Raw genomic sequence first — 27,152 nt, 5'->3', positions numbered from 1 at the left:
CAACACAATCAGATTTACTTTCTGAATGAAAGTGAATCTGATTGTGTTAACAATTTATTCAAAAGACCGAATCTTTAGTTTGAAGAAATTGAGATGATCTATTAAATTCGTAGGTGAACGTGCAGGACAACGATTCTTCACTAAGCGATTGATTACATCATTGATGTGTTCAGAGAAATGAGGGAGTGAGGGAGTATCCCTGTGAATGTGATAATGTCAGCAAGTGGCTCAAGTCATGCATCTGCAGAGATAAGGTCATACAGAAGACATCTGTTCCCCTGAGACTAAACGTAATATAGACACACAAGTGCACAAATCAGGTCATGTGCACATGTCAATTCTTTGACTTCCCTTATTCACAACCTTAAACTGTTAGTCTTTCTATATGAGAGTGGGAGTGACTTAAACAACTTAAGTAAAACAGTATTTTTTTTGTTGTTAAAAGCATTCGGCTCCAGTGTTCATCGAATTCAAGACATCTGAATTGAGTCAACAGCAAAAGAACTTTGGACTCATTTGTCTCGTTTGCTCATTTTGTTCTGCAGTGTTTCTGTTCAGTGAATGGGACCATAGCCTTCATGCTGAGATGCGTGCGAAGACAGAAAATGAAGTAACTGCCGAGAAATATAAACTGTTGTAAACGTAATGTAACACACCACATCTCATCTGAAAATGCTTTTAACAGTGACATAGGAAATCCATAAGTCATGGCTAAAGCATAAGGTGTTCAACAAAATGAAGAAGATCAGATCAGGTGACACTAGTCATGTACAAAAGAGAAAAATGTGTTACATTTCAGGGAGGGCATGTGCTCGCAATGCATCTGCGCTTGTAAGTAATGTAAATGCCTGGGAGTTGCAGCACAGCTGGGCTCCTTTAAAAAAGAACATTTTAGATTCCTGCTGACCCTGAACTACTTTATATAGCCTGGCTCAGTCAATTCTGATATTAATTTGTCTTCCATTATCGAGTGTTGAATCATGGGACGAAGCTGCTGATACGCAAGGTATGCGGTAGGTTTCTCTGTGGATTAAAAACATGAACCGGCCTGTCTGCCTTTTTCAGCCACAGCTCAGGTTGAGAGGGTGCTGCCTGGTTAGCATTTATGGACAACCCATAACATTTGTCTCTTTTAATTCTATGTTGTTGTACTTTTTCAACACGTTTTTCAAGATTCAATCAATCAATCAACCCTTGAAAGTCAAAGATATTCCCCCATGTTCACTTTTCCCGGCAGCCTCGGACTCGCCCTGCCTGGAACATCGTGGTGCTTTTAAATGTTTTATAGAGACTCTCAGGGAGCCACAAGCTTTCAGAGAAGAAGCTTCACGTGCACCCTGCCTCACTGATAAGAAAGACAGTAAAAGTCAGCTGATTCACTGAAGTTGATATTCAAATTATGTTACTCAGACAAAGGGAGAAATGCTTAAAATATTTAGCAACTTATCTAATAGACCAGCATGTAGATCTGTTTAAAGACTTCAGTGTTAAATATAATCCAATATTTTATCCTTCTTATATACGCATGCTGTCTATTTGTTTGAGACATCTGTTGTCGTTGTGAAAATCAGGCTAACATGCAGTGGCTAATGTTATATAAATGCTTGAGCTAACTGAATGTAACTAATTTATACCTCATGGTAATGTTAGAAGGCTGCTCAGTGATCACCCTAACATTTCATTGTGTTTCCCTTCTGTTTCATTTTGTTATTTAAAATGACTTTCAAGAATAATAATTTTGTTTTACTGTCGAAATGATTATTGATGATTGTTTAATTTCTAGTATCTGTAGAACACAGAGAAAATAGTGTATCAACACTCAATCAAGCATCTAAGACATTAAGAAAAACAAAAAAGCAAAACAAAAAGAAGAATCCTTAAAATCTCAAAATATATGCAGTAATTAAAGTTACAAAGTATAAAGTTACCTTAAAAAGGGTTTAAATATGAGTTTTTAGCTGCTTTTTAACAGACCATCGAGTCCACATATCTAAAGCTCAGTGGGAGAGAGTTCCACAGTGTGGTGAAAAAGAAAAGTGCTACTGAAAACTAAAGATCTACAGTCTGTGGGCCCACTGTTGCAAAAGCTCTGTTTCCTTCAGTTCTCAGCTTTGTATGCTGCACAGCCAGCATGACCTGATCACATGACCTTGGGAAATGTGTGGATGTAAAACTTTATTGATGCTCTTCAATGCAGAGCTCTGAAAGTCAAAATCAGAATCTTAGGTTAAAGTTAATGGGGAATCAGTTGAATTAGCAACTGAATTAGCAACAGCGTGTTGTGAGTACTTAGAAGACTTAGTCAGAAGCCTGCAGACATCCCAATGTTTTGTTTTTTTAAGAAAAGTGAGCAATGAATTACAATAATTCAGACATGATGAAATAAAGGCATGAATAACAGTAATTCTGAGCATGACACACTAAAGTGTGACTTGGAAATATTTCTTAAGTTATAAAAGCACGATAGCTCAGAGATTTAACATCAACATCCACAGTAACAGCAGAAGGGGTTTAATGTTAGAGTTGCCCTGATTCCTGTACGCACCAGAACCATTGTGGTACCTGTTCAATAAGGAACCCAACACCTGACCTAGCTGTTTAGAACACAAGCAAGTGGACACAACATAGATCATGTGCAATTACAAGACAAAGAGTAATTTTACGAGCAAATGCAGTGATGTCATGTGAGTGAGCTTATTTGATCTATGTGTGCACTGGTTTTGCTTTTCTGTGTTATTTGTGTCTCTTTGATGTCTGTCCTCATCTTTAGGTGGCCATTGCCCATTTTGTCTGTTTGGGTTTTTTTTTTTAGCTTGTGTCCAGTTTTTCATCTCTCTGTTTTATTTTGCTGCTCAAGTCTCCGTTTAGTTTTTTTTAATTTTTGCATCTAACATTAACAGCTCTAAATTTGAACTTTAAAAGAGTACTAATCAGGCAGAGGCCCTCTAAATTTTCATTGAAAGTATGTGACAAGAAGAGACCCCCAGTTTTAAAAAAAAAGTAGGTAACTGGATAAAATCTAATTCTACTGCCATAAACAACAAATAACAGCAATAAAATAATGTCTGAACCACAGAGAGCAGTCTCCACTCGGTACTCTGGGGAACTGTGGTTTACTGAAGTTTAGGTGTCAGATGTACGATAACTAGAAAGGAAGAGCTGAAAGCAGTTTTTTAGGCCGTGATTCATGTGTGACCCTCTCCAAACATTGCAGCTCACACCCTGTATTTTCACATCCTGGCAGACTCGAGAGCAAGCAGGAAAAAGGGAAGGGCCTAAATATTTGTGTATGAATATTTAAGAGATACTTAAGAGATGTATCCTATAAACACAAAATGAGTCTCTCTCTCTCTCTCTCTCTCTCTCTCACTTTTTTTACATGACCTTTTACAAATACCGCCCCTCTAATCGCCCCATGACTCACTGACTCACTGAACACCCCATAAAAGCAGGCTCTGTGTACGTTTTTTCACTTTTCAGTCGTTTTCCACCACCAAAAAAACTTGTCAAAATGCTGATGTGCGGAGGGCTGACCGAGGAAAAGGAGGCTGATGAAGAAGTTCAGAAGATCTGTGATGCAGTGAGTAGAAAAGAGAGATTTTACACTCACAACTTTATGCACACACGGGGCCTGTGCTTCTTGTTGATGTTATTGTAATTTTTATTCAGATGAAACCTCACGCAGAGCCGAAAGCCGAGAGAAACTTCAAGGTTTTCATTGCACAGAGCTACAAAACACAGGTCGTAGCTGGGACCAACTACTTCATTAAGGTAATGTTTGTAATACAAGCAGTGAGCACAGTGGCAACACTACAATGCTCTTCAATATAATAAAATATCATCGATAAGAGTATTGATGGTAGATAATCTGATCTCTCAAGTGAAAACTAAAGCAATGATCAGTGATTTTTTTTCATTCTGTAGTTATGTGGTTTTATATTTATATGGAGGTTCATACAAAAGTTTTTGACTTTCTAGCCTGAAGTGTTACTCATCACTGCTGCTTCCAGCCAAATTTTGCTGAAATGTATTTAAAATTTGAGAGAAACCTATAAAAGAAAATGAAAATCCGTGTGCACTTCATACTGTCTCAGCCATGAAAAGAAATCAACAAATGTTCTGTTTGTGAACATTAGAGCCATCATGCACTCTCTATATATGAAGACATTGATTCTCCTTTTCCACATGTTAGCATGTTGTTTGGCTAGTGTGACTTACATTAATTACCACAGCTGTGTTAAAATGATCAGCACTTCTATGTGCACATTAAGCATCTCCTTTAACTTTCCATGTACTTCCTTGCAGGTCTATGTGGGAGATGAAGAATATGTTCACCTCCGTGTTTACGAGAAACTCCCATGTGATGTAGAAGAGCTCGAGCTGACCGATCTGCAGCACCCCAAGAGTCAATGTGACAGTATTGAGTACTTCTAATGGGAAGATGAACCAGCCAAAGCATCAGTGCCTACAGCCTGTGCTCTCATTGTAATCCATTAATAACCTGCTGCTTCATGTGGGGAAAGTTTTCCTTACTTATATATAATAACATACTGCAGATAATAGAAGGCAAATTACATCAGTTAAATACGAGGTGGGTAAATAAATGAAGCCGATAATTTTTCTGTTATTGTTTCTGATCTGTGAAATGCCTGCAGTTTCAGGAGCAGACTCTATTTCTTCATTTGTCACAATGAAGCCAAACGCATATCTCTTTCCTGATATGGACAATGTTTGCAGTAAAACTCAGCTGCAAGCATGTCTCCAGGCTCTGAATTGATTCATGGATTTTAGCACACAATGTTATGTCTTTTCAAACTCCCAAAATAATATTTACATTCTTTATATTCAGGTTTATATGGTTTGAATACTCCTTTCATGTTTTTTTAAGACATGTTTCTGGAGTGTTTTACAAAAATTAAAGTTTCTCCAATCATGCACTTTTTCCCCCTTCAGCTAAAAAATTTGCAGACCTGTCATATTGATTTGGTTCAGGTTTGATTGCTTATCAAACATATTTTACATTCTTGTAGCAATAACCATGTGAGACTGAACTGTAAGTAATAATATAAATGATAAATTTCAATCGGCCTTCAAACAACATCACAGCACAGAATCAGCATTGCTTCGTGTTTTCAATGATCTCCTACTAATGGCTGACAACGGACGCCCCTCAGTCTTAGTGCTTTTGGATCTATCATCGGCATTTGACATGGTTGACCATAATATCTTATTAGCGAGACTTGAGCACACTGTAGGCATCAAGGGCGCTGCCCTGGATTGGTTTAAATCCTATCTCTCCAATCGGCTCTCTACGGTACATCTGGCTACATCCTCTTCCTCGGCTGTACCTGTTTGCTGTGGTGTCCCCCAGGGATCTGTGCTGGGCCCTACCCTTTTCTCATTATACTTGCTTCCTTTAAGTGCCATCTTTGAGAAATACCATATTGCTTATCACTATTATGCAGATGATATCCAGCTCTATTTTGAGCTAAACGACGATCTTGCTCTGTCTCTGAATAGCCTCCGAGAATGCATGTCTGAGGCCAAGAAGTGGTTGTTGTCGAATTCTCTTATCCTTAATGAGAAGAAAACCGAGATTATGATTTTTGGTAGTAATGCCCTTCGTGCCAAACTCCGGGATGCCTTTGGTTTTCTTAGTTGTTCTCTCTCTGATACTGTCAGGAATCTGGGTGTCTTATTTGACAGCTCCTTTTCATTTGACAAACAAGTGTCTGCTGTTGTCAGATCTAGTTTTTACCAGCTTCGTCTTATCTCTAAGGCTAGGCGCTATATCCCGCATAAAGATCTCGAAAAGCTCATCCACGCCTTTGTAACGTCGAGGCTAGACTATTGTAATTCACTTTATTGTGGTCTCCACTCTTCCCTTTTACTGAGATTACAGACAGTTCAGAATGCTGCAGCTCGCATTCTAACTAAAACCAGCAAGTTTGCCCACATTACTCCTGTCCTTGCCGATCTGCACTGGTTGCCTGTCAAATATCGTATTCAATTTAAAATTTTGTTGTTTACTTTTAAAATTACTAACAACACTGCACCCAGCTACCTTAAGGACCTTTTAAACCCTTATGCTCCTGCCAGGGCTTTAAGGTCATCGTCACAGTTACTGCTGGCTCAGCCCAGATCTCGACTTAAGACTAGAGGTGATCGATCGTTTGCTCTTGTCGCACCTGTGCTGTGGAACAATCTCCCGATTGGCATCCGGGCATCTGATTCTATTCATTCTTTTAAATCACAGCTTAAAACATATCTTTTTAAACTTGCCTTCTCCACCTTTTAATTGCTGGTTTGTTTGTTTGTTTGTTTGGTTGCTGTGACCTATTGACCTCTTGTATTAATTCCCTCCCATCTTTCTATTGGTGTCTTTTATTATGGTGGTACAGCTTTTATCTTGCTATTACCCATGTGCTGTAGTCATTCTTATTGGTAGCTTTTATCTATGAACATAACTCGTTATTTTTATTTATCCGTTATCAATGTTTGAACCTTTTATTGTTTTATGTAAAGCACTTTGGTATGCCCAAGGCTTTTAAATGTGCTCTATAAATAAAGATTGTTGTTGTTGTTGTTTACCCCCCACATCCCATGTTCTTTAATGTTGGAGAGTTTATTGTAGCATCATTTGGAGAGTTATATTTCATTTAGCATGGTATCCTTTTCTGAAAGTGACCTAAAATAAAGCACAGTTCAGTCTGACCTGAGTCGAGAGTCCCTTATTGATTGAATTCAACTTTTTCGATTTTTAAGAGATGACAGAATTTCATTCCTCATCTCAAAACAATCAAAATTTATAATTTTTTCTCCTGTGCTGAAACATTTCTGCCCTGAAGGGAGTTGTCCAGTGCAGCACTGCCTCCATCCACAGGGCACAAAGGGAATATTTATTGTAAGAATGGTGCTGTCCATCCAGTGGAGCTCTGCAGGCTTTCAGTGGCTAAAAGTACACATGAAAGGTGGTCAATAGGTTGTCAGCAGTATTTTATTAGCAGACTTTACCATTAGTCAGTGTTTGTTTGATCTTGTGACTGACACTTCTCTTTGTTAATCATGTGCAATTTGATTTTTGTTGTTTGTTTTCTTTTTCAATTTACTGAGTGAGGCGTCGTACTTAATAAATCAATGGATATGGAGGATTAAGTAATTTATTAATTAATAATTTATTTAATTCTTATTTTCATGTGGGTGACTCTACTGGTCCTGCAAAGAGTCTATGTCATACTTTATGTCATAAAGTACATGTTACTGATTATTACTTAAAGAAAATAAAGAAAGTGTTTATGGACTGAGTTACTTGTGAGATCCACTGTTGAACACCTTACTGAAGATCTTCAGTGTTCAGCAAGTACAAGTTTCCTCTGATTTGACTCATGTGGGAGGATGCAGCTACCTTCATCTGAGGGTCTGTAAGAAGCTTCCATGTTATGGAGGAGAAGCCGTAGTTACTGGTGTGGAAGACCATCATGACAAAGATCCCATCCAACCTTTTTCTTTTTTCCTTTCCTTTCCTTTCCTTTCCTTTCCTTTTTGCCTGTCCCGTTTTGGTTCTTTAGCCATCAGAATTATTGTCTGAAGGCCAAGACAGATGCCCAACAGATTTATGTTACCAAGTGGATCATCACGGCCTTGCCATATTGGTCTATTTGATTGACCTTCGTTATTACTATTTATTTATTTATTTTATTTTATTTTCAGTTGTTACAGATGGGACAGGCATGACTTCAGGATAGGAAAGGGAGAAATAAAGAAAGAGAGCGAGGGAAAGAGGGACAGTGAGAAAGGGCACTTAAAAAAATCACATGGATCACCTGTTGAGAAAAGAAAAAAGAGAGCAACAGAATAAACACAACACCGTCGCAATAATCTAGCTTAGTGTAAATAACAGTAAATACTAAATATTGAATGTTATCGTGCAGCACGCAAGACCGACAGCGCCAAGAAAGGTGTAATTTGTGTCTGTGAACAGAAAGTTCACTTTGGTAGCACTGAAGTGTTACCAAAGTACAGAGACAAAGTAACTGAAGCTTCAGATGTTTTTACTCTCACAACCATCAAACAAATCTACTCAATTATCATTTTTCCACGTGTGTTTTAATGTATGTCGGTCTTTTCATGTTCCATTTAAAACCTGATAACATTTAACTGTCAGTATTCTTAAAATGTCACTAGATGGCACTGTCATTTTATTTTTCACGTTTTGTTTGGGGATGTGTTAATGACAGACATTAAAATACTCTGGTCAACCAACCAGCAGTCTGCCTGCTGTGTCGTATGAAATGCGTGGAAGGAGAGGAACCGACTGTCTGTTACATATAGATAAAAAACAAAGCTCTGACGTGACCTCAGGTCAGCCAGCCTGACGGTCAGAGAAACAGAAACGTGCTGGATTGTGGATCTCTGAGCTGCACATCAAAGATGCACATATGCACAGATCAAGTCTCAAAAGTGCCTCATATACACGTTGATGCGAAGCGCCGCCAGAGCAAACGTTTCCACTTCATTTGCAGAGGTGTTTTTATTTTGGATTGTGTATTTATTGTTTGCAGTGTATATATATTAGTTTGCAGCTCTTTGCACACATTAATAAAAGGTTCAACTAACTGGTCAAATAAAGTCTGTGCGGTTTAGTTGTTCCACTCATATTAAACCAAATGATGGTGTGGCGGCCTGTTCTAGTGTGAACTAAGAGAGGGTTTGAATGTAAGAGAGAGAGAGGGGGGGGGGGGGGAGGAAAAGGAGACCTAAAATGTAACCCCCTGCACCTCGACTGAGGAGGTGAGTTACATTAGTGCTTCCTCTTTATTAAAAAGCGGTTCGAGTGAATTAGAAGTCTGTTGTTTTTTGTTTTTTGTTTTGGGGGGGGTTATCTACTCATTAGTCATGCTAGGCATCCATCTGAACTCTATCAAAATAAAGGTGTATTTTAACTAATTTAAATTTTTTCTAATATCAGGGATATAGGACTATACAAAGTAGCTTGTGACATTTAAAACGACAGCACACTTAATGTGTCTTTCTTCACCTCATCACTTTTTTCTGTGTGTTTGTTTTTCCGCTGATGCCTTTCAAACAAAACTAGCCATGATATTTTCCCCCTCTGACAATTAATATCAGTTAACCCCGCCCCCTTTCAGATCTGTTCACCAAAAGAAAAGGAGAAAAAACCCATCATTAACGCTGTACATTACTTGTCAGACCGGTTTCATTTTCATACTTTGTAAATATCTATGTTGTATGGAGCTTGAACTAAAATGTAAATATGTTTACTGTATTTGTAATAATTATAATCCATTCGCTGTATAGCATAGATGTGTCATGCAGATATCCTAATTCTCTGTATGGTAATCTTGCACCATTGAGCTGTTAGTGAATGAGACAACAATAAAAGTGCAAAACGTGCATTAGCAGATGAAGTGCTGCCTGCTTATTTCCTGCTTTATGCGAGCTTCTGCTGTAGTTTATTATGTGCTTTTAATCCCAAGAAACCACCCTTTTACTGTGGCGCACGATAACATCTTCTGATGTTTGGTGTCATCTTCCTGTGATCTCCTGTGAACAGGTGGATTCACAGCAGTCGCTGAACACTGTAAAGACTCTAGAATAATTATGGAGGAACAACATTTAAAGGACTAACACAGACAAAGAATTAATCATACAATGAAGTAATGTCATTTTTAAGTGTTTATTTATAAACAGGATAAAACCATTCAAGTATGGAGTGACAAATAAAACAGCAACCTCTGATCTGCTGATTGGGAAACAGAGGATGTCAGTGTATCTTTTAGTGCTAGTTGTCCAAATTGAGTGAGATGACTTTACATTTGAATAGATTTGATTACAAGTTATATTTGGCTTTAATTGAATGCAGTTCAATTTGATTTAAATCAAGCCAATTCACAACAACATTTTTCTCAATATGCTAAAATTCCCACCGAGACTAGAAAAGATTATTCTAAAACTGGTAAAAATACAATTCTCTTCATGCACAAAATCCTACCCAGTCCCACAACCCAGGATGAATATTCCTTGTGTGTTCTTGAGCTGGACAGAAATTCCTCTTGCTGAGCGGGCTCCACGCCAGCCTCATGCCAGGCAGACGAGGAGCCTCCTGTCCCAGTCTCGTCCGTCCACTGGACCCATCACATCCCAGCCCAGTTCGCATTCTGCATTGGAGTCCATCGCTCGATACCACCGCGGCTCCCCTCACGCCATCACCTGCAAGTTAAAACAAATAGGAGCCAGAACCATCATCCCAGAAGCTGCCCTGGCTTAAAGCCATGGTGACCCTCTCCCAACACAGCTGCACCCAGTGAACAACAGTGAGATGCTACTCACAAATGCAGGCAGTGGTATACATCTGCCCTGATGTCAATCACACACGTTGTCTCCTACTGCTGCCGTTCCTGCTGTCGGGACTGGGTGACCACATCACGCTGACGGGTCTCCAGATGAGGCGTCGCACCCCCACGATCACACAGCGGCTCCCTCTTTTCCACCTGGCCTTCATGCGTTCCTCTTCCAATCTAGGGCCTCTCTCCTTCCAGTGCTCAGCTTGCTTCCTTTTAATAAGGCCTTTAAACAGCTGAAAGGACACCACTGGACACACCCATGCCTCAGCAGGTGAGCACTATCAGCTCATTTGTCCCATGCCCAGCCAATCCACAGTGGATTAAAACAATGTAAAAATAAAAGACTAAAAACATGTGATACAAACAGAGTAAAATCGTGCAAATAAAAACAACGCTCACAAATAAACACTAAACTCAGATTAAAACCAAAATAAACGATAAACACAGATTTCTAATGTGTGAAACTTAAATACATCACCAAATGAAATTTTTATATTAAAAGTTCAAGTTCCAACATAAATTCATTTAATTTTGCTTAGCAAAGTACTTTTTAACTCTAATAATTAGTAAGAGTATATTTCTTATCATCTATTGGTCATCTCACCTGATGAACTTCAATTAAGATTATAACACAGGAGTGATTGTCTCTAAAAATGGGCTCCTGCACGCTTGCAGACATTTTTCCATCACAACTTATGGATGATGAATGATTTGATTAAAGCTGTGAAAACATTACTGATAACCTTCATGTGATATTACATTAAAGCCAATTTTTTATTTTCTTTAAAGTCTGTCTTTAAATACAAATGAAGTTCAACTTTAGCAAGGCTGATGGTAAACTGGCCCTAACAAGTCCACTTTATTGCGTGCTCATTGACTTTCTCCTATCAGAGCTGTTTAACAAGCCCACTTGATACATGCTGATTAATCTATCACGCGTATCAGTGGCTCATGGTTGCTTAAAGCCTATGTCTGAACTTGAGCACAGAGCCAGAGCATCATTCAATCCATTTAATCCCATCATTCAAGGATGACAAACTCCACTTTCTCTGCATCAAGACAGCTCATAACTTTTTAACAGTGTCTCTCTGTCCTTATAATTTTATGTATTCTTCTGTAATAGATAACTATACGCTATCATTGCAATCTACACTACAGCTCAAAATTTTGAAGTCAATTTTCACCTGGTTTATAACCATGTGATCAGTTCACACATCAGTGTCCAAAAGACGCTCATTTTTTAGCTGTGTCTATCATCAAAAATTGAGTTGATTGCAAACTCTCCCTAACAAGTTCACTTTATTGCGCGCTCATCAATCTCCTCTACAGCTCAAAAGTTTGAAGTCAGTTAGAAACGTCTTTTTTTCTTAAAAAAAACAAGATTCTTTTTATATTTTGTAAATTAGTTGTGAATGCAAATAAATATTATTGCTTAAAACTTGCATCGATCACCAATTATGATTGATGTTTGATAAAATATTACCTGGTGTATGGATTACAACAATAATAGCGAGTGTGTAGATTATATTACCTATCCTCAGTTTATCACATTAAATCTCAGCCTACTGGTGACCCAGCATTTTGCAAAATACAGCCGTGCTAACCAACATCATTTTTTTCAAGTAAAATAAAAATCAATTTTATTTATTACCTTTTTAAACACCTGATTTTTCTTTCTAATGTCATTAAAACAAGTTTGCACATTTGTATAACAACAGTTGGACGTCCAGATCTTTTAAGCTTTCAGTTTTATTCTCAGTGTGACACATAGATTTGTTTTCGTCTCTTTCAATAAGAAAGTCAAATCTTCAAACCCTAAAGCAATCTTTGTTTCTTTCAATCATTCCAATATTTTTCATCTCCTGTTAATTGCAGTTAACCAGGGCTTAGCTACTCTGATCTACAGTGATTTTGGGGGTGTGGATACCTAATTTTTTCACAGGTGCAGTCTTTTTCTACAAAATTATGAACAAACTGCATTTTTTTTAAATTACCATTAACATTAATGTAGACTGACAAGTAACTCAACATGTGACACAGTGATCAGTAGAGAAGAAAGAAAATAACCCATTTCAAAATTTCTAGTTCAGATCAAAATTATTGTTCTGATTAAGGAAACAGTAAATTTGGCCACATTATTGTTCTGATCCTCCAGTTTTCCCTTTCCAATGTGAATAAATAAAATTCTACTTTTGTTGTTGTTTTTTAAATAAAAGCAGATGCACACCCAGATATTTCTTACAGTAAGAATCCTCCAACAACCTTTCAAAAGAAACATTTTTTGTCTTTCCTCAATTTTGAGAGCAACTGAACCCACAAACCTGAAGCTGCAGACCCCAAACTAACCAAATGTAATGTTTCCTTAATCAGCACAGTAATTTTTACCTCTTTGTGTGTTATGTTTACTCACAGTTTTGATGCTTGCTTCTTTGACTTGATCCACGATTAGCTCTGCACCATCGCTCTGCTGTTTTCTCTCTCCTCATGCTTCTCCTTCATGCGTCCTGTCCTCAAATATAATCCAACCTGCCTCCTTGTTTCCTCCTTGACTTGTATTCGCAAAATTTCCAGTTAAATTAAGAGAAATCCATAAAAAGTTTTCCTGCTTCAAAAGCTCTTCCAGTTGCCTGTCTTCTTGTCCTCTTTTAAATGTGCATTTTTCTACATTTGTATTTATTTGACTTCATATTGCCATGATAACATAGCACAGAGCATCATGGTAGATTAAGGCAGGTGGTTCTGTCCTCTGCAGAAATGCTGGTGTTCCATAGTGATGTAAAAGTATGTTAATAATCTTTAAACAGACACTCACTGATCCTGTAAGAGCAGGAATTTAACTACAAACCCTCACAGTCCCCATCAGTATCATTCATTCTGCTCTGCAGCAATGGTCACAGTGGCTGCTTTAAGTACGTTTGCCCCATAGAAATCCACTGATGTTCAGTGAGTCCCTTTGACACATATTTAGACCTTCATAATTTTCGGGGTGCATGAGTGTTATATCTCCATCTCATCCTAAACATTGCACCAACATGTAAAATACAATTAATTTTAATTTAAACTTGCTTTATTCTGAATAAATGTGTGAGATGGCCCTCAGGCCTCTAAATCCACGTCCAGGTTTGGGTGACTACTTGGATTAGGGGAGTATTATTTAGAGCAATGTTTGTCACTTTGGTTAATTGGTCAACTCAGGCCGTTTTTGTTCAGTCTTTTTCTGACTGAACTTTCACATTTAACATGCTAACTGAAGCCTGTAGAGTCTGAGATGTAGCTCTTTTGTTTTCTGTATTGTACAGTCTGACTTAAGGGTGAATTTGCTGGGATTGGTGACTGTGTTGCATGTTTTGAATAATCTTCTTCAGAATAGACTTTTGGTGTAAGCTGATAGTGAATGAAAAATACTATAAAAAGCTGCTGTGGTTTTAATTTTCCAAGAGAGGTAATGCACATAATGCAGAGACGAGCGCACGGGGGATATCCAAATTCTAGGAAGGCAGCCTGCTGCTGTACACAGGCGGATTCTTCTCAGTCATAGTTCTTAACAACTTGACTGTTTTCTCAAACCACACAGAGAGTGCTGTTTCCATTCTGGGAAGTCTACTCATTCGTGTAGGCAGCTCTTCAAATTCCTGAACATCCTCAGTCTTCAACACACTAGCATTTCATCTCTCTTGACTCCAGGTTCATGTTGGTGGACCCAGTTACCTTCATCTGGACCTCTTTCAAAGCCTTCCAAATAACGGAGAAGAGATTAAGCTGATTAAAGTGGAGGAAAACCGCACCAAAGATGATCCAATCAACACTTTCTGATCTGATCACACTTCAGCTGCTCAATGTGACCAAATAGCTGTTCATGGGGGAAAAAAAGAAGTACTATTCCGTTAACATCAAATAATTCAATGCAATAACATATAAACAGTGTATTACTTTAAATCCACAATTATTGAGCGCAATAAGCACTGTACAGTTGAGTGAACAATTTTTTAAATGACAAATAAAGCATCGTAAAATATTTTGTTGATTGTTGATTCCTTGAGTCATGAAGTCGTATTTCTCATAGACAATGTGAATTCATGGTTTTATTGACATGAAGTAAATGTCATTGGTGGGAGAAAAAGTTGATATTTAATTAAACCTGAAAAGTGCAGAAAAACTCTTGGTGGATTTTACATCAAAAACATTGATTCTTCAAAGTTTATATTTTCATATTAGGTCATGAATAATCTGAAAAAGAGAAGACGCCCATGCCTCTCATTACAGAAGCATAAACATGACACGGAGAAAAAATATAATGAGACAAAATAATCACAGCAGCAGGTGACTGTGCTGGATCTCACTGAAAAAAGCTGAACCGACAAATCGAACTGTAGGTAGAGATGTATGCAGACAATACTGACAGCAGCAACATGACACAGACAAAAACAGCACATGTAGCATATTTTTATTTATGGTGCAATGTTGCAGAGTGCAAAGATGCTGAAAAGAAATATGCAAAAAATAAGTAGTTACTATATAAAGAGTATATACATGAGGATTACAGTGCCCTGTAGCGCTCTGTTGGACTGCTTTGATGTCAGTGTCTATATTGGATGATTGGACGCTGCTGAGTAAGGTGAGCAGGGATAATGGAGATGGGCTCCTCCTGAAGTCTGCTGTCATCTGTACTGTTTTGCACATATTCTGCTCTAGTTATCAAATTGTCATGGATGCATTTATTGATTCAGTTTCTTTATACACTCGTAAACAATTTCCACCTGCTTACACACGTGATATAAAATACATGGAAGCATTGCTGTTTGCAGAGTTTTCCATGCACTGTTTTATCTGAGAGAACAAATAATAAGGGTGTTGTTTCCAATGTTTCACTGGAAAGTTTCATCACACTCTGTTGTTATTTGGAAGTGTGAAAGTACTGCTCTCCCACAACTTCCTTACACATGGAAATTCACCATAAATGACTTTAGTTGTTCTGCAGTTACAGGACTTGAATACATCTGCGAGACAGAGTGTGAGAGCATGTAAAGGAGGGTAACAATAATTTACTGCAAGTTTGATTTTGATTGATTATATTCTTGTTCGTGGAATGACAATCCCAGTACCTTCAGTAAATGTTTATGACTTCTCTGCAAGTCTTTTAACATACAGCACAATGTTTTTATTTTTAACTGGCTGTGTTCATCATCTGTGTGGTTTGGTCCAAGAAATTTGAGAATTTATGTTCATAAAAGTAAGAAAAGTTTCAAGAAATATCTGCATCAGCCTAAAAATGTTTGAAAACACAGCTCACAGGAGTAAATATATTTGCTTGCTTTATTTCTGATGGTGGAAATTTTAGAAAGAAAATCTACTCAAGTGTTTTAAGAGGAGGAAGACTCAGCTTTTATTAAACCACCAATAATTAATACCATTAATACCCGTTTGTGATCAGGTGGGGCCCTCCAGTGGAAATGAAACAAACTGCAAGTACTGGACTGCTGGAGCTTGTGTGATCACTCTGCTGACAGGAGGCTGCGACAGACCGCTGCAGTGCTTCTGTTTATTCAGTCGGGAAACATTATAGTAATAGAACGTGTCATCCATGACACTACGATCAGTCACACGTCCTCCGTGAAATAGAAGTTTTAGTCCTTTCCTTGTTGAGAGATCTTTACATCTCTGATAATCAGAGAAAATGATCAGATCAAGGCAGAAGCACTAAAAACTAAAATACCAACGTACGTAGTGAATACAGCTCCTGTTGTTGAGCAAGTACAACAGATCACGTTTAACAAAGACAGCTTAGTTTGGAGGATTGGCGATTTCTTATAAGGTACACTTGAGGCTGATGGAAGTGTCGTTCTTTTTGCTGGTGCTTGGTACCAAATCAAATTTTTGGACAGATTTTTGACACTGTATGAAAACTTAAGGAATGATCAAAGCTTGTAGATCCCATCCTGAGGGATGGACTGATGAAGACTCGTCCAAAATGTCACAGTAATCCATCAACCCAGCAGTTGTTGAACCAATTCCTGATGAAGACAGTGCATAGTAAACATTTGAATTCAATACATGTAAAAAGGATGTCTAAGGTCAACAAATGATTTCAAACTCAGACAAACATTTGACTCAATTTTTAAAAAACTCTTTTTTTGTACAATAATTTTGTCTTGGAAGAAGCACACGGGCGACTGTTTTACAATGATGGTAAATTAATACAGTAATGACGCTGGAATATATTTGTGTGTCGGGGAAGAGGTCAGAGATGTCTGGGTGGTGAACAGCCTGCAGCGAGGACTCAGCAGCAGTTCACAGTTTCAGCTCCAGCCTGGATTTAAACCTCGAGTGAAAGAGCTCCTTTCATGAAGCAGGACTTCATTTCACCTTTGGAGGCGTGTAGTGGATTCTGCACCTTTCGTTGAAAACCTGAACCGAGGAAACGTCAGTAAGTAACACACGATAACGACGGCTCATTTATGTGTGACTGTAGGACGAGTCAGTGATGAGAACAGCGAGCAAACTGTACCTTCAGACTTCTGTCATTTACAACTTCTTCAACGTTCAGCTCTGACTGCATCAGCTTTAACTGGGGACAGGAAAAAAAAAACAAAGTACTTCTATTATTATTTTGCTCTAATAAGATAACAGGGTCTGTTTATTCAAATTTTTTTTAAAAAAGAGAAGGATTATATTTCCTCAGTGGTTACTTGATGCATTTAGCCCTGCAGGTTCAGTCAGCTGCAGCAGGTTTCCTCTATATTTTCAAATTTCAAGCTTTTTTCAAGTTTAAGATATTTGTTTACATTTCATTTATGATCCTCACAGCACAGAAAAACTAAATTAAACGCATCCACAGTGGATTCAGTGGAGATAGCTGCTAAACCTACAACAACAATGAAGCAACAGAAAGCAACATATCCTTATTTGTATTCGTTTTAATGGGCAAAAACTGCAGAAACACAGAATCCTACATCTCCCATAATGCAACTGAACAGCTATAGACAGATTTAAAGAAAAAATGACAAGAAAACTACATTAAGAATGTAAAAAAAAACAAAAAAAAAAAAACATGGAATTTTTATAGACAGGACTTACTTTGGTTTGCTCCTTCCTGAGCTGTTTGATTAGTGCCATGTTTTCATTGTCTTTTGCTCTTTGCTCACGCAGCTGTCCCACCACCTCTGATGTTTGAGCTATACAAGCCTTGATAGCTTTGTCTCTGCTAAGATGAGCCTCCATCATCTGTGAGAAAACAGAAATACACACGCACACATGAGATTAATATTTCTGCATGCCTTCACAGACTTCATGCCAGCTTTCTTGTCTGTTCAGACTCTTATGGCTCCTGCAGCGAAGACTTTGGAGGACAACAGCTGATTCTCACACAAGACAATTATTCAGATATGGATGACGCTGCGAAACATGGACCAATTCTGAAACAGGGATGCTTCACACACATATACCCGGCAGCACAGCATTTCCAAAGTAAGCAACTATGACTAGTTCAGCATGCGACCAGATGTGGATTATGACATCAAGCTCTCTTCCTGAGTTTTATGGCACTGAACGCTGGTCTGTGTAGACCCTTATTTTGCCATATTGTTTGTGATCTTTTACTTCTTTGAATACAAAAATGTCATTAGTTGACCAAAATTTGGAAACTGTCATAATTAGAGTATGAATTCTTGAGTTTTGTTAAGCCACAGTAACCTTTGGCTTATCACCACATGTGCATTAGAGGGCCATTTTACTTCACTGGAGTTCTTCAGGTGCTTGCTCACAGGGGATCGTCTGATTACTGAGGTTTTCCCTAATATTGTGGTGTCTTTACCTTGAGGTGAACGCTGTTTTTTGAAATGAAACTGAACTTAAATGAAAGACTGAATTTGAATCAGTTCATCCCTGACTCTATGTGAAGATTTAAGGCAAGTTTAAAGAGGCTGCTTGAAATTGTTTCTCAGACACTTGATGTTAGACTGACTTCTTAACAGGTCCCCTCTGCACCTCTCCCTGCCATTGCGTTACATAACCAAACTCCCAGGTGTTATGTTCACTGTTTAAAATATGCCATTTATTTATTCTTTATTGTTGTGGTAACGTTTTTGTTGTTTGTGTGGCAATGACAACAATGGGAATTTGAATTCACAACGTGGTGAGACCTGGTGGTCACACTCACAGATTCATAGAGCTGTTTGCAGGTTTGTGTGGCATCCACTTTGCCTGAGAAGGAGACTGTGGGTACGGTGGTGTTCAGGGCATGGACAATGCGGTCGTCTATAGTGCGCATCACCTTCAGTACCTCCTGAAATAACACACAGAAGTACACAAAAAGAGTCAGCAGTTTTACTTCAACTAAAACTAAATACATTTGTAACACGATATGCTGTCTTTTGTCTCATTAAGATGGAATCAGATTTAAATCTGATACAACTGTACCCCCCACCCAAAAATGGTGGTTCAAAACACGTTGCTTCCTTAAGGAAATAAGTTTATGTATCGTGTTTATAACAGAGGGCAAGATGGCAGGCAAGATTAACAAGGCTCATTTAGCAGCTGATATACTTTTAAGGAGGGATCCAAACATCTTTAGCCTTCTACCATGAGAGAAATGCATGTTTAATATAAATTTGAACCTGTTGAACTGAATTTACATATTTGTTCAGCAAAAAGGTAAAGGGTTAATGTAATATTCTGTGCTCACAATGCTCTGTTTCCACCGCTTTCCTTATATGGTCATCTGCTATAGGAACAGCATGGCAAAGTGTAGACAGTGGGGTGGGGGGATTGCATCAGCTCTAGGAACACACTAATAGGCTGCTATTGGTTGTTGTTTATTTTCTTAACTGTGGTTTAGATGCTTTGCTTGCCAAACAAACAAACTGACAGCATGAATGATCATCTCCAAAACCACCAAGAAAAAGAAGCCAAACTTCTAAATCTTCAAATTTAATGTTAGAATAAGAGGCAAGCTTACATGTAACTAAGAACAGGGCTTTCCCCCCTTAATTTCTACAAGCTAACTCTACTTCTACATATGGTTTACTCATAAAAAGTAAAATAGCTTTGGTCTGTACCCTCCGTACTCTGAGAGGACTTCTGAGTGAAAGAATCTGAAATATGTACTTTTTTTTGTCAGCAGTAATGCATGAGGCTCTTTTTTAATCAGATACAGCTGTGTGTATTCTGGCATCCGCACATAAAAAGATAAGCGCTGCCCTTCTGCTGGCTTGCAAAAGCTGACCAATCAGAAGAAAGAGTGCTTTTGCCGCCTGGAGATAGGCGCTAAAATGACTTTCCAAAGCCTCATAAACAGCCTATATGGAATAAATAAATGTACGTGTGTTAGTTATGAATTATGCAAAGCGAGTTCAGTGAGGTTCTAGCATAAAAATATAAATCTACAAAATAAAACAATATACCAAACCATGACATCTATAAGTAGATTATGCCAGTTTAAAGAGTCAGTTATTAAAGGCTGCATGGGTATGTTGATCCACATACTGAAAGCTCTGAGTACTGTGCCTCCTTGAACTCGTGCAGGTCTTTAGTAATCAGGAGGGTCACCAATTCATTGGCTCTCGCACAAAATAAACAGCGCGGCAAATGAATTGCGGGGGAGGCGGTGATTCGACTGGCCGTCGGTGCGTGATCGGCCTGCACGGATCAATTAATCAGTCGTTAACGTTACCTGAAACATTGAATAGTCCTCACAGTTTAAACTTCCACCGGGCGCCGCCATAGTGGACTGCACGGGTCCTTCACCAGGATCACTGGTGGTGGAGGTGGCTGTCCAAGAAAGTGCCTGCACGGAAAGGCTTTAATAATGCCTAAATGCTATTTATTTGTTTTTGCCGCATTCACAAATTAACATCTGCCGCACGTATTAACGCAAAGTGAATATATTAAAATAGATAAAAGTGCAACTATAGTGAATAGCGCCATTTATACTAATACATTTTCCACTTGTTCTTCTCAACTTTAGCTTAACTCCCAGCAGCCCTGTTTGAGACTCCTAATAATTCAACCACAACCTAGCGAAAGCAAAGACCCAACCACAGCCACAGGGCTGTCACTACCCGATCCGTATGGACGCTGTCCAAATGGCATAAATACGGGCCCTAGCTTGTTTCTTTTGATCAGTCACAGGACACAGCGTCCTATCTGACGGTCCTGTTAGCTGTTTGACTTTCAGCAGCTGAGGAGGGACTGACAGATTTCCAGCGCACTTAAATGGCTTTTTAGAAACACTGGACTTTGTGTATTCAATCAGCAAAAGCATGAATTTCATCAGATCCCGCCTTTCCATCGGCAGCCTCCTCGGTTCGTATAGCTAACTTGAATTTCTGTGTTTTCGTTGCGTAATAAGTCGCTTGAATACTCTCTAATCCGATGCTTGTTGATGTTATTTGTTTTTAAATCAGCTGTGAGTGAGTTCTGTACTCGGTTATAAATACATGTTTGATGCTTTTTCGACGTCTTGCATTTATTGAAATGGTGTTTGTGCTTGTGGCAGTAAAGGCAGTTTGTGTAAATTGGTGCGTGGTGTCTCGGTAAATTAACACTTGGCCTAGTTAACTTGTTTTATTATCATTATACGCTATTCAGGCCTGGTTAACCAGGCACTCCTGCTTGGTATGAACAGTGTCTATAATTGAAGATATTCGTAGTCGTGGTTTGTTTCTTTGTTTGTAAGTAAAATTAAACAGTTGTCAGTTTTAGTCCCTTCAGGTGTGATGATTTCTGTTTTTGTCATGTAGTACTCACTTGTGTCCAATTTAGGGCTTTAGATATAGATACTTTATTGAGCCCACAAGGAAAATTGTTTTTGTATCAGGAGGATAAAGAATAACGGTATATAATAAATACACAACTTAAAGTGCTATTGTGTGTGTGTGTGTGTGTGTGTGTGTGTGTGTATATAAATACAATTGTGTGATTGATAGCTATCACGCGATTGTAAAAAATAAATGAATAAAATGAGATTAAGTTGGGGTAAACGGTAATCCTTTGATTTCGCATGAAGAGATTTTCCCCAGCGTAATTTTATTTTGAGCCTTTTAAGGGCTGTTCTAAAATTTGTAATGTTAATGTAAACGTTACTAATTTTCTTGTTTAACGTTTAATTTCTTTTTTTCAGTAGCATCAGCTAGTTCTATCGTCACTATGACTTCCTGCTTTACTCGATGTGATACTAGTTCTGTATCTAAACAGGTCAGAGGAGACATGTCATTCAGACATGGAGCCACAGAGGGATGTGCAATAAACTGCAGGGGACCAAAGCGGAGTCCCCACCTGCAGCACCAGCACATGGTAGGGTTTGAACAACAGATGAGCTCAAAAGTCATCATAAGACAATGCACAATATTTACTGATAAACCTGAAAAAACTAAATACCAGCTTCTAAATTTGAATTTGAACTTCTAGGTTTTCATATAAATGTGTGGCATGACTTTAATGTGGAAAATGCTACACTCATAGTGATGTAAGAGTATTCTAAAAATGTTGACTTAGCCATCACAAATACCCTGTAATGCACAAAGTATGTGACTTTTTTTAAATCCCAAAAGACTAAGAGGGACACAGGAAGTGAGGTCGCAGTCTGCAGGTCATGATGTGAATCTCTGGCTTTTTGTTCAGGAAGCACGCAGGATTCATTATAATGCATGCTTTGTTAATTCACACAGAGCCGCGTCCCGCATTCAGACTCCCAGGCTACAGGCCCTCAGATATGGACAAGAAGATGCTGATCTGGTCAGGGCGCTTCAAGTCAGCAGACCAGATACCAGAGACTGTGTCGTAAGTAGCCTTTTCCTGTTTATACCAGACCTTCCGGCACACCGCAGTCCCACTGCCTCTGTCACATTCAGTTAAGTTAGATCACAAGAACAGGGCTAACTAACAGGATGAGCGGCGGCACAGCGTGTAGCTGGTCCTCAGACAGCTGCAGTTCAAACAAGCCTTCTATTGGTGACTGGAGAGGATTATCTTGGCATCGGGGTGGAGATCACATCTGATCTGCTGCTGCGATGTAAAAACCTGCATGGCAAGCTTATAAACAGAAGCCCTCCTATGTCATGTACTCAAAAGCCCCAGTATCCAAAACAAAGCAAAATGTGTGAAGGACCCAAGAGACTATCTGCTGACAGTCACCAATGCTGCTATAACTGGAACAAAAGGCCCCGTAAATATCATGCTGCTGCGCTGATCTTCAATAACAATAACAAGATTAAATGCTGAAGTCTTATGTTTCAAGCCTTCTTTTGAGCCAAGAAAACATTTCCTAATGAGTGTTCATGTGTACATGTGCTTCTTCTACAGGTTTGAGATGATTGACGCTGCCAGAAACAAAATCAGAGTAAAGGCTGCCTACGTGATGATGGCTGCCACGATAGGAGCCTGTATGATTATGGTGTTTCTGGGCAAAAGGGTAAGAATAATGAATGAGTCTTGCATGAAACTTTTTTTTTTTTCTCTTTTCAACGCCAGTAACTGTCAACAAGGACAGACATGTCATCACTGCTATCCAGTAATGTAAAAGAGCAGGTTTAAACCTGCCTGTTCACATAAACTCATCTACGTCATGTTATGAATAAACAGAGCAATGACTTGCAATTAAAAGTTTGGTCACAAAATGTCCCAAAGTTCCCAATGTGACATTTCAACCTATGTTTTAAAAAAAAAAAAAAGGATATCGAAGCGGAAAATGTATCACAATTAAGTCCCCTGCAAGAATTTTAATAATCAGTGAGTAATTCAATTCTCACTGCTTTGATTCATGCATTGCCTCTGTATTTTCATTCACATTTAAATAATGCCACATGTATTCTCCTGTTTTTCTGCAGGCTCTTGCCAGGAATGAGACCCTGACGGCACTAAACATCGAGAAGAAAGCCAGATGGAGAGAAGAACACCAGAAACCACGCGAAAGTGCCATTGCCCTGTCTGACAAGGCTCAGTGATGGAAGATGACTCATTCAGACACGCTCATTCTCGAACCCAAGTCAATAGCATCCCACTTTCTGTGTATACCACAACTTCTCCAGTCCCAACCTTTGGAGGTGTAGTGCAACCAAAAAAAAATCAGCAGTAAATTCTGAGTAGTGCTTTTGCAACAAGGAAATTGGCCTTAACAATAGTTTTGCAATAATTGAGTACCTGATGCAAAATGTATCTACTTAGTGAATGTATATAAATAACAGGGTTACAAAGTGGCACTTGATTAATGGCACAAGCCATTATTTTGGTAGTGGCATTTCATCGTCTCAGACCAGTGGAGGGTTTATTGCAGGAATGTGCAATTATGCCTTGTAAAAACATTCTTTCCCCTTTTTGTGGAACATTAAGTAGCTGATTGGATGTGACTTGTTCACCTGTGCAGTGGGCTGTCTGTCCTGATACCCCTCTAACTGGGCTTCTTATTTCACGGCCACTATGATGTGCTATCTGTGTTTGTATGTGGTGAGCACCAAAACTAGTTCAATAAAGCAGTGCTTCTATAAAAATGTGCAGTGTAATTTAATGACCCCTGGTTTGGGCACATGTGGGCACCTTCCAAGGCTTTTGGAAGGCTTATTTCAGGAAATATTCACCATTTGTGACCAATACCGCTTTTAATTTTCTTTTTTTTCTTTTCTTTTTTTTTTTTTTTTTTTGCAGCTATCTTTACTAAAGTTTTGGAGGGTAATTTGGATACTATGGTATATTTTCCCTGCAATATCGTCACGAACTATACTGCTCAAAACTTAAAGGACCACTTTTTAATCAGCGTATCGCTTGGTGAGAAAGATTTGATTGATCTCTCCTGGCTTACCTCTCATTATATCGGCTGGGTGGTAAAAGGACTTATCTATCATCATGGGTGAAATGATACAGAGTCCTATAATATAGTTTAGCTGTATGTGCTTTCGCCAATAGTAAATCTTTGATTAACAAAAGTTGGAGCAATGAAATTATTCTACCACCTGCCTTTATCTTTTACTGCTGTGTGTGTGTGTGCGTGCTGTGGTGGTTCTTACACATGCAGGGTATGTAAACATGGCACACGGCTAGGATGACTAAGCACTGAGTGAGGTTAAGTGTTTTGTTTTTGTTGTTTTGTTTTGGATAATTTTTGACTGTTTCTCTGCTTATTTTCCTGTGTTAGATCATAAATTCAACAGGATTTTGGCCTCTGCTTCTCTCCCATTGGGTTACATATCTACACAGAAGAGAAGTGCGTCAGTGGCCAAGGTGTGGTCATTCTCTCTAATCTCGGTCAAAGATTAGAACTAGATCAACATTAGCTCAGAATAGGTCATTAAGATAGGTCGTGCTTTGCTTCTGCTAAATTGCTTTAATAAAATATCCTACATTCAAAAACCCTAAATTGTGGACATTCCCTTTTTAATAATTGTGAGTAATGGTAAAAACCCGAGTTTTAATGTTCATTGTCAGTACTGTTAGCATGAGGTGATACCTGGACCTTAGAGGGGCTGCACAGGTAGTCCAACTCCAGGATGCTGTCAGCGCCTACACTGGTACCGTGGATCCTGGTTTCACCCTGGTGCATAACAACACCTGGATTCATGAGGCGAGAGCATACAGGCAGTTCCTAGTGGATGAACGTTCAACTTTAAGAGTATTTAAAACAGATTTACAACCAAAAACTACTGTCACTCAGCACAAATTAGGAAATGTCTGTGATGCACCCATCCAGTGTAAAGTCCTTAAACAACTTTGTACTCCACTTGCATCCAAACGTAATCCTTCCTGGCTCTGAAAACACATGGAAGCAGCCAAAATATTAATAAAAGTAAAGCTTTACAAAATAGCTGCTTTCCGAAGCTGCATCCTTTAGGGGTTACCACAGCAGATCATCTGCCTACATCTCACCCCATCGATTAGCATCCTTTTTGGTCCTCCTTCATTACAACCATAAATCTTTCTATGGTCTTCCTCTTTTGCCTGTCAGCTCCATATCCATTCACCATCCCTGCTCTGCACATGTCCAAACCATCTCAGCCTTGCCTCCAAAACCCTTGACCCTTCTGATGTACTAATTTTTAATTTTGTCTATTCTGGTCCTAGCATCCTCAGCTCAACCACCTCCAGCTCAGTCTTCTGTCTATTGTCAGTACTACCATTTTCAAACCATACACAAGAGCAGGGTCTACTATTATCTTGTAGATCTTCTTTTTTACTCTCATCAAACGCTCATCTCCACCCACTCAACCCCGCCTGCACTGTCTTCTGTTTTGAATGGTTGAATCCACCTTCACTACCTTTCCACCCATCGCCCTCTCACAGCCACAGATGCATGGATTCTGTGTGGCTCCTACTGACTTTAACCGTGCAATCAGAGTGATGTCACGGTGGCTTCAGCTATCTTTTAGCAGTTATGATTCTAACATGCTTTGATATAATGACACGGAAAATAATTAGTTGCTACCTTAAACTGAAGGAAGCAAGTTAATAAAAATCTAATGAAAAAAAAAACAAAAAGACTCAGTGACTATAATGAAACCGATTAAACGTTGTAGTTCATGAAACGACTTTTATGCAAATGGCATAACAGGGGACAGATGCACAAACCCAGTACAACAAACAATAATGAACACGTAGAGCTGGTCATCTTTTGCTAAGATTTTGACAAAAATAAGCAATGTAAAGAGGACTTGGTAAACAAACATTCAGTTTTGCTAACTAAGGTGATCACCGGGGTTTTCAAGTTTTAATCTGGATTTTTCTTGAAATTATGTGGAAGGATTTCTGTAGAATAAGGATTATGGCACCATCAGCTACATGGCAGATGCTAAACCCCAAATTAAAAAAAACAAAATAAAACACTTTATTGAAAATAAGACCAACTGTGGGCCTAATAGCTGGCATACTGTATGTTTCTGATTTGGCATGATCAAATTAAAAAAAATACTACCTGAACACGTATTTGAACGTTATGTTTTACACAGCTAACAGCTAAACAGCCAATTTTCAAAATGCTGTCTGATTGGTAGAGGTTGCTTTGTTAGAATAAAAGTTCTTCTAGCTTTGCTGAGGCACCATGATCCTCGAAAGTGTGTGCTAACATTTTCAGTCCACAAACTGCTCGAGTCTCTCTGGTTAAGGGCAAAACAGTGTAAATCCTTGTCATACCAGGAGGGTGGGGGGGACAATGATAAAGACCACCTCTTTGCACCTCGCATTTTTAGGAGGGAAGAGCCGTGTCATTAACCAATTACATAGCTAATGTATAAACGGTGGTCTATTGTCAATGAGCAGGCATCAGTCCTGAACTAAAGTGCTGCAAAAGAAATGAAATTATGGTAATTAAAAAAAAAAAAAAATCCCCACTGGTCTGCTGCTGGACAGAAACCAGGGTTAAATAGTCTTTTTTGTCTTGTCCAAGTCTGTCCAGTTGTCTCAGTGCGTGGGAAGACTCAGGTTCCCATGATTCCATGGGGTTAATTCACGTCACACCAGAAGGCAGCAGGCAGTCTAAACTCTTCGGGATGGAGCCTGTGCAGGTGGAATAGTCCCATTACTGGAAAGAGGAATGCGTGATATGAGATCCAGGTGGGAATGCAAGCAGCCTGATTTGTCACCGAGGAGCTCCAACCTTCAGCAATTTCTAAAATTGTCCATCTGCGATCGGAGAGCAACCTTCACTCTTGAGTCGTGCCTTTCGTAGTGGTCAGATCAGTCTTTATTTTGGAACTAGCCATGTGGCCCAGTGTGGGCATTTCAGTCCAGTGACCACAATCGAGTGTGCGGTCAACGTCTCATGGTCAGTCCAGTGTTTAGGTTCATTATTCTCAATGTGGATGGGGGGGG

The 27,152-nt window shown here is 38.9% G+C and overlaps 3 protein-coding genes across 3 annotated transcripts; 2 read left to right on the top strand and 1 right to left on the bottom strand.

Moving 5' to 3' along the window:
* Positions 1-3,469: 3,469 nt before the first annotated feature.
* Positions 3,470-4,886, top strand: LOC308386129 (cystatin-B-like). Its single transcript, XM_080865450.1, has 3 exons — positions 3,470-3,580; positions 3,670-3,771; positions 4,306-4,886. Exons 1-3 carry the CDS (start codon positions 3,512-3,514, stop codon positions 4,432-4,434), a joined length of 300 nt encoding a protein of 99 aa, XP_080721576.1. The 5' UTR covers positions 3,470-3,511; the 3' UTR covers positions 4,435-4,886.
* An 11,576-nt stretch (positions 4,887-16,462) lies between these two features.
* Positions 16,463-20,189, bottom strand: mix23 (mitochondrial matrix import factor 23). Its single transcript, XM_080864166.1, has 5 exons — positions 20,032-20,189; positions 18,520-18,645; positions 17,439-17,585; positions 16,870-16,929; positions 16,463-16,769 (listed from the first exon to the last, which is right to left on the bottom strand). The coding sequence occupies exons 1-5, from the start codon at positions 20,080-20,082 to the stop codon at positions 16,719-16,721; spliced, it is 435 nt and encodes a 144-aa protein (XP_080720292.1). The 5' UTR covers positions 20,083-20,189; the 3' UTR covers positions 16,463-16,718.
* Positions 20,190-20,371: 182 nt separating this feature from the next.
* Positions 20,372-23,845, top strand: fam162a (family with sequence similarity 162 member A). The gene is made up of 5 exons (XM_080864165.1): positions 20,372-20,663; positions 21,555-21,653; positions 22,028-22,139; positions 22,662-22,770; positions 23,186-23,845. Exons 1-5 carry the CDS (start codon positions 20,621-20,623, stop codon positions 23,300-23,302), a joined length of 480 nt encoding a protein of 159 aa, XP_080720291.1. The 5' UTR covers positions 20,372-20,620; the 3' UTR covers positions 23,303-23,845.
* The last annotated feature ends 3,307 nt before the right edge of the window (positions 23,846-27,152 follow it).

Source organism: Rhamphochromis sp. 'chilingali' (assembly GCF_963969265.1).
Source record: "Rhamphochromis sp. 'chilingali' genome assembly, chromosome: 18".
Lineage (NCBI taxonomy): Eukaryota > Metazoa > Chordata > Actinopteri > Cichliformes > Cichlidae > Rhamphochromis > Rhamphochromis sp. 'chilingali'.
This window is presented reverse-complemented; position numbering and strand designations above follow the sequence as displayed.

Bases quoted from the DNA above. Each gene is read 5' to 3' on its own strand.
- mix23 (XM_080864166.1), bottom strand. From the start codon at position 20,082: ATGGCGGCGCCCGGTGGAAGTTTAAACTGTGAGGACTATTCAATGTTT. The intron at 18,646-20,031 runs GTAACGTTAACG...GTGTTATTTCAG, and splicing joins AGGACTATTCAATGTTTCAG to GAGGTACTGAAGGTGATGCG. The intron at 16,930-17,438 runs GTAAGTCCTGTC...TCCTGTCCCCAG, and splicing joins TCAGGAAGGAGCAAACCAAA to TTAAAGCTGATGCAGTCAGA.
- fam162a (XM_080864165.1), top strand. From the start codon at position 20,621: ATGAATTTCATCAGATCCCGCCTTTCCATCGGCAGCCTCCTCG. The intron at 21,654-22,027 runs GTAGGGTTTGAA...TAATTCACACAG, and splicing joins ACCTGCAGCACCAGCACATG to AGCCGCGTCCCGCATTCAGA. The intron at 22,140-22,661 runs GTAAGTAGCCTT...CTTCTTCTACAG, and splicing joins CAGATACCAGAGACTGTGTC to GTTTGAGATGATTGACGCTG.
- LOC308386129 (XM_080865450.1), top strand. From the start codon at position 3,512: ATGCTGATGTGCGGAGGGCTGACCGAGGAAAAGGAGGCTGATGAAGAA. The intron at 3,581-3,669 runs GTGAGTAGAAAA...ATTTTTATTCAG, and splicing joins TTCAGAAGATCTGTGATGCA to ATGAAACCTCACGCAGAGCC. The intron at 3,772-4,305 runs GTAATGTTTGTA...ACTTCCTTGCAG, and splicing joins GGACCAACTACTTCATTAAG to GTCTATGTGGGAGATGAAGA.